The sequence below is a fragment of the Tachypleus tridentatus genome, chromosome 6 (genome assembly GCF_004210375.1).
Source record: "Tachypleus tridentatus isolate NWPU-2018 chromosome 6, ASM421037v1, whole genome shotgun sequence".
Lineage (NCBI taxonomy): Eukaryota > Metazoa > Arthropoda > Merostomata > Xiphosura > Limulidae > Tachypleus > Tachypleus tridentatus.
The window spans coordinates 79,149,031-79,160,375 of NC_134830.1; the positions used below are offsets into that span (position 1 = coordinate 79,149,031).

General features: G+C 33.2%; 1 protein-coding gene across 1 annotated transcript in view; it reads right to left on the reverse strand.

The window, feature by feature from the left end:
* The window catches only part of LOC143252876 (oxysterol-binding protein-related protein 2-like), a 108,962-nt gene extending 101,372 nt beyond the window's left edge, over positions 1–7,590 (reverse strand). The window contains exons 1-2 of the mRNA XM_076505676.1: positions 7,354–7,590; positions 6,153–6,290 (exon numbers count right to left, since the gene is read on the reverse strand). Of these exons, the coding sequence (XP_076361791.1) occupies positions 6,153–6,202 (50 nt within the window). The 5' untranslated portion in view covers positions 6,203–6,290; positions 7,354–7,590. The remainder of the gene's footprint in view (positions 1–6,152; positions 6,291–7,353) is intronic.
* Between the last annotated feature and the right edge of the window lie 3,755 nt (positions 7,591–11,345).

Below are 11,345 nucleotides of genomic sequence, written 5' to 3' on the forward strand. Positions count from 1 at the left end.
CACCTGATATTATCCATTTAAGATCCATGACGCAATATCATTCCAGCAGGCTAGACTGATGCCCAGAGCTTGTCGTAAAATGATGATCTGGGGAAACCTCTATACAGTGCTTCAGCTGTCTACTTTAAGTATATAAAACAATGTCAGAGGGGGATACATGCTGGCCGAAATTTGAAAGACATGAAATTACTAATGAGAAGCAGTTGTATAATCTAGTCCAACCGTGGACAGTGAAGCCAGAATCTATTACGCAGCTAAAACTCAGTTATGCCAACTCTGACCCTTACAAGGCTACATAGACCGAAATTTGTTTGTTTTGAAGTTCATGCAAAGCTACACGAGGGCTTTCTGCGCTAGTAGTCTCTAATTTAGCAGTGTAAGACAAGAGGGAAAGTAGATAGTCATCACCACCCACCACTAACTTTTGGGTTACTCTTTTACCAACGAATAGTGGGATTGATTGGAACATTATAAAGGCCCCATGGCTGAAAGGGCGAGTATGTTTGGTGCGACGGAGATTTGAACTCGCAACCTTCATATTACGAGTCAAGCGCTCTAACCAACTGGCCATGCCGGGCCCAGAGATTGTGCACTGCTAACTACTGCTTCACAGACAGTATTACTTAGTAATAGAAGTGTGATACCCAACTGATGCTTTGCAATGCCAGTCCCCGCCAGCAGGTGGAAGAAAAGAAACGAACTTTTACATAATGACCTATATTAAACAAATATGCCATAATTTAATAGTATGGTTTGGTTTTGAATTTCGTGCAAAGCAATATGGGAGCTGGCTGCGCTAGCCACCCTAATTTAGAAGTGATAGACTATAGATATTTAAGTTAATACCACCCATCGCCAACCTTTGAGCTACTCTTTCACTAGAGAATAGTGAGATTGACCGTCATTTATAATGCTACCATGGCTGAAATGGCAAGCATGTTTGAGGACGGGGATTCTCGATTCGTAGATTTAGAGTCAAGCGCCTTAACTACCAGGCTGTGATAGGTTCAATGGAGGTATGAGTTGCAGCTTTGCAGACATAACACCTTGAGAGCTGTAAAACTATATTTAGAAGGTGATATGACCTAACATTACCAAACGTTGTGTCGCTTTTCACCAAAGCTTCCGTGAAAGAAACTTGTACTTGATCCCTATCGTAATGACCCCAATCCTTTAATTCATATTTTCAATATATTTTTGTTTCCGTCTTAGAATTCACAACAACAAACTTCATTTTCAATAAAAAACTTTCTTCATAGATATGGTTTAAGCATGAGCAACCCTGTTTCACCTGTTATCGCCAACATATTTATAATCCTGATCGAAACCAAAGACATATAGTCCGCACTTTATCCTCCCCAATGCTGGTACACTTTTCCTGGTTTCACCTCAACGGAACACATACAAGTTTTTTTGCACATGTAACTCTATTCATGTTAACCTTAAATTCACCTTTGAATACGAATATAACAAATAGTTCAAAACCAAAATTCATTGAAAATTCCCTCATACAGACAACCACATCCCCTGCAATTCCACCCATGAATCCAAACAAAAATCAATACAGTAAAGAAACATTTTAAGGCTTTGCTCTACTGACTATACAGACGAAGAATTCAGCTCTATAAAGCATTCCTTCATTCGCACCAACAAATTTCCACTAGCCATTGTCGAGAAATTTCACACAACTACCAGAACAACAACAAAAAGAACCAAACTCAACTCACAAATAAAATTAACACTAAACAAAAACAAAATATTACACGGCAGCTTACTATTTATCCTTGATATCAGTTCATAGTAATCAACACTTAGAAAAAAACTTGTCATTAAACAGAAAATTCCTAATAACTTAAAATTCACCCAAAATTCAGTCCTAAACTAAAATCATTATCAAATAGAAATTATATAAAATTGTACAACACCGACGTCTTTTATAAAATACCGTGTAATAATTGTTCAGAATTCTACATTAGCCGGTATTGTAACTTCTCTGAAAGAGTAATCTGTTTTAACCACTTGCACCAATGTGCATTAGAATGTTGTCTGTCAATCAGTCAGTAAACACTAAAATGACGTCAAAGAAGGGAAGCTTAACGTTGCAATATGTACTGTAGTGATGTCAGTAAAACGTGCACATGCCATAAATCACGAGAAGGATTATAGACTCTAAAGGCTACAACACAGAATGACGTGAACTTTAAAAGTCGAAATAAAAGTATTCGTTACTTTTAATTTTGATTTTATTTACTCGTAAAACAGAACACTTCCAGGGTCCTTGTGGAAGTATATGTAATATATACCATTGAAACAAAGAAATATATTACGTTTAATTTATTAAAGTTATTTAAATCTAAATTTATTCCCTTATACATATGCGATTTCTTAGCAGGTATTTGCAACAAAACAAATTTAATCGGTTTAATGAAATATAAATTTACTTAATTTGTGGATTAAACTGTTATTTTTTTCGTTTATTGAAGTCATTGGATAATGTAAGAAATACTCGCGAATTTAACAAATTATACATTATCTCAAAAATTGGCCCGGCATGGCCAAGCGTGTTAAGACTCGTAATCTGAGGGTCGCGGGTTCGCATCCCCGTCGCACCAAACATGCTCTCCCTTTCAGCCGTGGGGCGTTATACTGTGACGGTCAATCCCACTATTCGTTGGTAAAAAAGTAGCCCAAGAGTTGGCGGTGGGTGGTGATGACTAGCTGCCTTCCCTCTAGTCTTACACTGCTAAATTAGGGACGGCTAGCACAGATAGCCCTTGAGTAGCTTTGTGCGAAATTCAAAAACAAACAAACAAACAAATCTCAAAAATTATAAAAAGAAAAAATTAAACACATACGTTAGTGTAAATCACCCAACTGAATAAACAAAACATTTTATTAGAAATACTTACACATATATAATTTTATGTTTTAGCACAGTCTATGCTAAACTGTGGAAATAACAAAATTTATAAAGCTAATTTGTGTGTTAATTCGTTTCAGAGCAAAGCCACTTTGGACTATCTGCGCTGTCTACTGCGGGTAATTGAATTCCGGTTGTCAGTGTTGTAAGTCCGTAAAAGTTACAGCTGTCTCACCTGGGAACTATCAAGTTAAATTAAGTTTTATTTAAATCTTTATAAAGAAAATGCATATGATCAGAGTCGTGAGAAGCCAAGTTAATGCAACAAATTCTAGCTTCTCCTATCATCAAACAAACTGAGCAGCCCTTTGAAGATTAGTCTACCAGAATATCATCTGGGATAACAATTTATCGTGATGCATAATTATAGCAAGTTTGAACTCTCCTTAAGACTAATATTGCACATGGTGCAAGAAAGCAAAACAATACTCATTTTTGCATAATTGTAGCTCATAGTTCCTTATGTTAATGAAGGAAGAAGAAACGCACATAAATGCTTACATCTTTGTGCCCAAATTTAGAAATAAACTGACATCAATTAACATTACAAAACATCAACAAACTAAGGATAATACAGTTGCTATCTTTATCATATGTATGCATTTCTCAACAACTGTATTAAAAAATGACTAACAGAAAAATATGAAATAAAACACTTCAGGAATTTTAAATCCTTTCATCATCCAAATACAAACACGAAAATATGCATATTTCTCCTGCTTTCATTAGGAAATAAAAGCAACTGAAACTTTTGTCGTTGTTATTGTTATTATTATGTACAAAGATTTTAACTAATTTCTTTTAATTCTAAAATTATGGGCTTGTTTTAACTCAGTTTAGTTCTACATATTGTATAATACTGAGAAATTTTATCTTTTTGCGTGTTTTAACAACCAATGTAATGAAACGCCCAAAAAAAATTACGTGAAATCACTCATATCGTATAGATAATATACAAAGGATTACAAAATTGATCAGTGGGATCAATTACAATACTAATGGTACTTTTGGTGATTAGTGCATTAATTACACTATTTGTGGTGATTAATAAGATTCATTACAATATTTGGATATTGGAGGTTAGTGGGCTTTATTACAATATATATATCTTTGTTGACTACAGCTATTAATTACAATATTTATGGTATTTTTGGTGATTACTGCCACTTATTACGATATTTATGATATTTTGGCATTTAATAGTATTCATTACAATGTTAATGGTATTTTTACAAAATTTTTGTGTTTTTATATATAATTAGCAACCCTATATTTAACATAAGTAGTTAAACTGGGGATTTCCATCCACGGCGCCAATGGGCAACACAAGTGTGTCGATCTCAGGCAATGGGGATGAGACAATTTTGTTATCAGAAGCAAGGTATCACCAGAGAGCGCTGGTGCCGTGTAAGATGTCACCAGAGATGATGACGTCATAGTTCGACAAAGTGAAAAGAGAGGGCGCATCGTATAACTTATATCAACATGACATTATAATAACAAAGTGTTAAAACTAATAATTTAATTTCATAACGATGTGTTTTCAATTTCGCTTTATAATTAAATAATTACATACGATTTACAATGACTGAAAGACCTGTAGGGCTACATATATGTCTTACTTGTGTTTTTGTTTTTATTTATATATTTATTTGTATTATTTGTGTTTTACAAAGGGTGTCAATGTTACTAAGGGTTGTATACAGATTTCAACTTACATTTAATTGCATACATTTTACAAAGGTATTTCTATACTTCCAAAGGACAGTATGCAAGTTTCACAACGTCTCATCTTACTTTTCATTTAATTATATTTCTGAAAATGACAGTGTTACTAACACATTTAACTTACTGCTGAAAATTTTTACCATATCTAATGTTTTTCTAAATATTTAATAACACTGCCAATCGTTTCTGTATGACTTAGTACACATTAAACACACGCATTATAATTTTTAGTTTCCAATATTTAAATACAGTTTTACAATTAATGTCCTGAAAATAACGCTTTTAATATGACGCACTTTCACAAGTTTATCCATACAACTATGTTCCGGACAAAATATACGATTTCAATTAGTATACTTTTTACAGTGTTTCTATGGGCTAAAGACGTTATCATAGCTAACGATACTATTATTTTAGGTAGATAATTATCCATGAGACACCTGCTGTTTCACTTCCGCAGATCAACGAGACAACGTATTACCCATTTTTTGAATGAGGCAGTTATTATAGCCAATAATTTACTTTACATACATATTTAGTTAAATAGTTAAAACCCCAAATTAATGAAGCAAGATTATCTATGAAAGTATTATTAAAATTTATCAGGACTCAAACAAGAGCTCTGTCTACACTTCTGATGTAAAATCCCATGACAGAGAAAATACAATGACTTTACAAAAAGTATTACAAGAAGGCTTTCCGTGACCAATAAGAGATTCACTACCACTTACGAGTTATTTTCTCCACCTAACCATCAAAGAACAATATTTTATTACACTATATTAATAAACTGTTAAAATGTTATCTACTTTAGTACACAAAAGTCTCTTTTCACTATTAATTTTATATTTCACTTTATTTCTGGTAAATATTACGTGACACTTTGCACAATGTTGGGAGAAGATCTGCGCAGAAAAGATCAACTAGATTTCGCTGTTGTAAAAAAATTAATTGCAGTTGAAATAGGCAAAACTGACTCTTTGCAATTATACATGTAACAGAGACAAAGTAATAGATGAAACACTGACCTAAAGAAGGCATCAAGAGAATGAAACGTTAACAAACAAAGTAGGAGCAGTTCAGTACAAATGACACCAGAACTAGACTGAAACATTATTTAATTCTAACTTGACTTTTGCACCAGGACAGGATCAGAATATTCATTAACTCCAATCTGTCCTTTGCACAAGAACTGGACTTAAACATTCATTCACTTTAGCCTGGTCTTTACACCAGAACGTGATTGAAGCTTCATTAATATGACCTTTCCACCAGGACAGAACCAACACAGTCTTTAATGGAATAAATAATCAGAATTTACAAACAAACAGAAACAAGTACTAACACTGTCAAAAACAGGAAATCGACAGAAATCAAAATTGTCTTTACTCATACATTTTAGGTGCCGATTTAAATTTTCGGTAGAAATTACGACTCTCAATAAAAATAACGATTGCTATTTATAATACCTGTATAAGATTTTGAATTCATTTTACAAAATTACCTGTAACGCTTCGAGACAACTCTATCAGCAGCAATATCTTCATCTGCCATTACTAGGTCGGTGTCAGTAAGGTATTTTAATATTTCAATCCCAATGTAAGGTATGCTGTTGATAACTTTATTGGAGATATCACACCACCTGAGAGAAGAAACAAAAACTAGAATTTATTTTTAACACCCTCATGGCTGAGAACACTCTGTAGCTTAATACCTTAATTGGAATAACGTCGATGAATAACTGCTAGCTCTTCAAATATTAGAAAACAGTTTCACACTTATTGCTGCTCTTGGAACTAACAGTTGTCATTTCTGTGTAACATTTATTCGATAAAATGGATACAATTTTACAACAGAAAATTAAAAAAGTATACGCCAAGAAAGCTGAAAATGTGGTTGTTGCGTTAGCTTACTTTCTTTAAAGCTTTGTTTGTTTTTTTTGAATTTCGCACAAAGCTACGCAAGGGCTATCTGTGCTAGCCGTCCCTAATTTAGCAGTGTAAGACTAGAGGGAAGGCAGCTAGTCATCACCACCCACCACCAACTCTTGGGCTACTCTTTTACCAACGAATAGTGGGATTGACTGTCCCATTATAACGCCCCCACGGCTGAAAGGGCGAGCATGTTTGGCTCGACGGGGATGCGAACCCGTGACCCTCAGATTACGAGTTGCACGCCTTTACACGCTTGGCCATGCCGGGCTCTCCTTTAAAGGTATAAATTGAGATAACATTTTATCGATGCCTGAAGTTAGTCTGATGATATAAGTATTTTTATACTTATACCTACTAAATCGTTATAGGATAGTAACATTATAACACTTAGTTAAAAAGTTAACCATTTTGTATTATAAATGCACTTAAGAACTGTGACATCAATTTTGATCCAGAATAAACAAACTAATATTTCTCGCTACCTCAACTGCAGAGCCAGCAGTTGTGATGTAGCTTTAGTACACGTGGTGCCCACGTTAGCTGATAACTGCTGCGAACAAAATTCGCTTAAAAATCACTTTCTATTTAGAACGTGGTACTCACAATTTTATTACGTCCGGTAACGTTCAGGTGTTTTTGAAACATTAAACAGTTTTGATGAAGTCTGTTATCGATTATTTAGGTTCAGTTACTTTGGGATAACTTAGTTTCTAAGACACAATTTCACTCAAATCGAATACTTAACCAGTAATAATATTAAAGTACACCAACCTTAGTTACCTGTACAGCTTTATCTCATGTTGGCATGACTACAAAGGATTTCAGGTTGACAACAAAGCTTTATAATCTTACAGTTTACTGAAAGGTCTCCTGCAGTTTATAACTTTTGAGGAAAAGTACTGAAAATATTACACAGGCTGAAACAGGTCCAAATTCTCCTGTAACATCTTTTCTCAACAGTTTTAGGTATTACTGCACGCGGCACTTGTCTCGAACAGCTGACGCAGCCTTTCTGACAGATCAATGGTGACGGTTGGTACCAACAGCTCAGGGAAGTCAAGTGGTAGACAGAAGAGAGAAATTCGAAAGAAAATGAGAGAAATTAAGCTCGTAAAAAATTGCCACTAAAAACAAACGATATAACGCAATGAAAACTCTTCCATAAATGTATAAGTAACTTAACTCATGCCGATTGCGTGACAAAGTTAGTCATTGCAAACATAATAAACGAGTTCGAAAAATGGTTGTTATCTAATATATTTAATTTAAAAATAAAACTTCCTCCCCAAATTATTGAACACATATATATTTATATTTTATACATTTAAACTTTTGTAGTTGATGATAACAGGTCTTTGGAAAATGGATAAAACATTTTTATTAAACAAATACACGTCACAAGTCAATTTCTCAATGAAATCTATACACTTGAACGAGATAAATATTCACTTAAACAACCATATGTAGTGATACAATAACACATAATTTGTTTGTTTGTTATTAACCACATTGCTATCTGTCTTGTGTCCATTGCTGGTATCTGAGCCGTATTTTTAGTGTTATAAGCTCTTAAACGTACCGCTAAACAACTTTTTAGAACAAACAAATGTGGAAGGTATCATAGATCATATGAGATACGAAAAGGTACTTCAAATTTATAGCTTTAAATTTCAGACAACAAACAACAATTGCTTTCTATATCCTATAGCTGAATCCCGTTATATTTAAACCATCTGAAACAATGTTTTAATTACAACACAGTGAATTATGTTTATATTATAAATATACAGTTCAAATTACCTTTGTTACAAACTAGACTATTTGTGATTTAAATACTATAATACCCATTGTTAAATAGAAGTAAAACGTTTTAAACCTGATTTCGCGATATTATTCCAAATAACAGTGATTACTATATGCTGTACACATGGGTAAAGTACAAAAATAAGTCCCTTTTTACAATTCGATGTAATGTTAAACAGTCTTAAGACCAATATTTCAACTCATCATGTACAAACTATTACCTTTCTCACTAAAGAAAACTAAGCTTATTTTACCGCTACACTTCAAATCAAATACACTGGACAAAACTTATATCAAAACTCTTCACGCTGTTGGGAATCCTAATTAATTTCTCAAAAGTCTTTTTATTTTATAATATATTTAAAAAGGCTGATAAAAAAAGTGTTACATTGCAGTAAGGAAGCGTAGTTCTGAACAAATATATTTCAAGAAATGTTATATGCAATAGAGTTTTATAAAAAAAAAGAGGTTTAAATAATCATTATTTCATTTTATTTCTTTGTTTGATTAATGAAAAGAGTTATTTTCAACGCAGTGAAAGATAACTCAAATACAGTCCTAACACACATTTTACTTCTGGATGTCTTACAGAACCTCAATCTGCAACAACTTTCACGCTCTCTTTCACCTTTCACACAACTCTTCTCATCAAGAAAACCAAAACATAAAACTGACCAAAAATAAAAACATTAAGTACTTTTGAGCCACTAAATGATGGCAACGTAAGAGTTTTCAATATTTATTTCTTCATACCTCTTCAATCTGAGAGATTTACAAACTATGGTCTGTTTTTTTTCGCTCCGGTAAAATGATAACTGGCCTTTTACACCAGATGCGTGTAGTTTGTACAGTGGCCAGATAAAAAGACTAAAATGCTGTTAATTTTGAGTTCAGTGTTTAATGGCCTTTTTCTTCATTATCAATTAATTAATTATGTAGTAAGAAAAGCATAAGTTTCTTTAAAATCCAATCGTACAATCTAGCAAATTCATAATTATCACACACTAAAGACTGTCATAAAATAAAGCTAATTTTCTATTTAATAGAAGAAAACAAAATTACAAACGAATAAACTCTATTTCTTTGAATAATATCCACGTTGAGATACAGATAAATAAATGAATAATAATAGATGGATAAAAAGGAGAAGGATGTTACAAGAAATTAATTGTAAGTCTCGTCTTGACTGTAGCTTTAGCAGATGTCTCATATGAAGAAGAAAAAATGTAAACATATTTTTAAAAGTACTTTCCTTATATGGCAAAATTTAAAATTAGCGATTGTTAGTTAATTTAATAAAGTCAAGCACAAGAACTTTTCCTTCTTAAAAATCAAAACATTTATTTTTCATGATAACATTAACATAGTAATCAAAACACACTGTAGTATGTCATTCCGCGAAAATAACTGTACAAAACGCTGTGTGTTTTTAACATGAATGAGACTTAGTAATTTTCCCCTTTCAGTTACTCATAACGTGGTAATCCAAATTATCAGATATTTTCAGTGTTTGTGTTTTACTGAATTCTTACTACACATACGAAATTTCAAGGCAATCCATTGAGAAATACGTAATATATAAAATTTCCAGTTTTATAAATTGATTGAATGTTTTTTTTCTATTTCTTTGCATCAAAATTACGAAACATTTATAGGATATAAAAACAAACTTAACTTTTATTATTTTTTTCCATATCTAATACAATAACAGATCTTTGCAAACTGCAATTAAATGTCAAATTTGATCTACATATAAGCTACACGTACAAAATTATTCAACTAAAACCATTCAAATTGGCCCAAATGTTTTTATGCATGCTTACGCAAAAAGTCACGTAAAGTCGAGGTTTAAAGTTAGTACTGCAGTTTCATCTAAAAGTGAACGGTTTTTAGTTGTTTTTTTCATTCGGATTAAAGATAGCACGTTTAGACAAGCAAAGTAATAAGGTAAAAACATACGTATGGGTTACACCAAGCAAACTAGATTATTGATGGCCAGCTTTTAAGCATGAAGTTGACACATTTTATAAAATTTTCCTAATTAAAGAGAGCTTAGCGTCTCGCGATATTAGCTTCAGCAATTAGCGTAAACAATTTTGCTTGATATGGCTGTACCCACTGCATGCGGCTGATGATGAGAAACTGTTAATTTAGATGTAATGTAAAGTAAGATATTAACACTGTTTTCGAGAGGAAAGCTAACACAGCATATTTTAAATAATGTGATTGGTACTGTAAAAATATAGGTTTGTTCCAAATGATAGAGCTGCGATCCTAAAGCTAATGTTGGTTACTATAGAGTGACCACTTACAATATGTCGAACCAAAAACATCGTAGGTATAAAGAGTTGCAGCCAAAAAAGGATTAATCGTAAGACTTAAAGAAATGAAATCAACATCGGTGGCCAAATTGGTAGCTGCGTTATAGTATTGATAATAATTTTATGGAAAATATTCGTTCTTTAGTTAGCTAGACCGCATATTTTGTTTCACCAACCATCACAAGTTGAACAAAAATGCAGTCTGGTTAACTAATGAATGAAAAGTTGTCGTAAAATTCTTATCAATGCTATAAATGTAGCGAACAGTTTGGCCGCCAATTGTGATCTCATTCCTTTAAGTCGCGCGCTCAACCTTTTCTCGGCCGCACCTCTTTCTCACACAACGTGTTTTTCATAAAATAGTTTTGTTTGTTTGAAGTTAAGCACAAAGCTACACAATTAACTATCTGTGATCTGCCCACCACGGATATCGAAACTCGATTTTTAGCGCTATATGTCCGCATACATACCGCTGTGCTTCTTAAGGGGCTTTTCCATTAGGTTTGTTTTGTTTGTTTGTTTTTGGAATTTCGCACAAAGCTACTCAAGGGCTATCTGCGCTCGTCGTCCCTAATTTAGTAATGTAAGACTAAAGGGAAAGCAGCTAGTCATCACCACCCATCGCCAACTCTTGGGCTG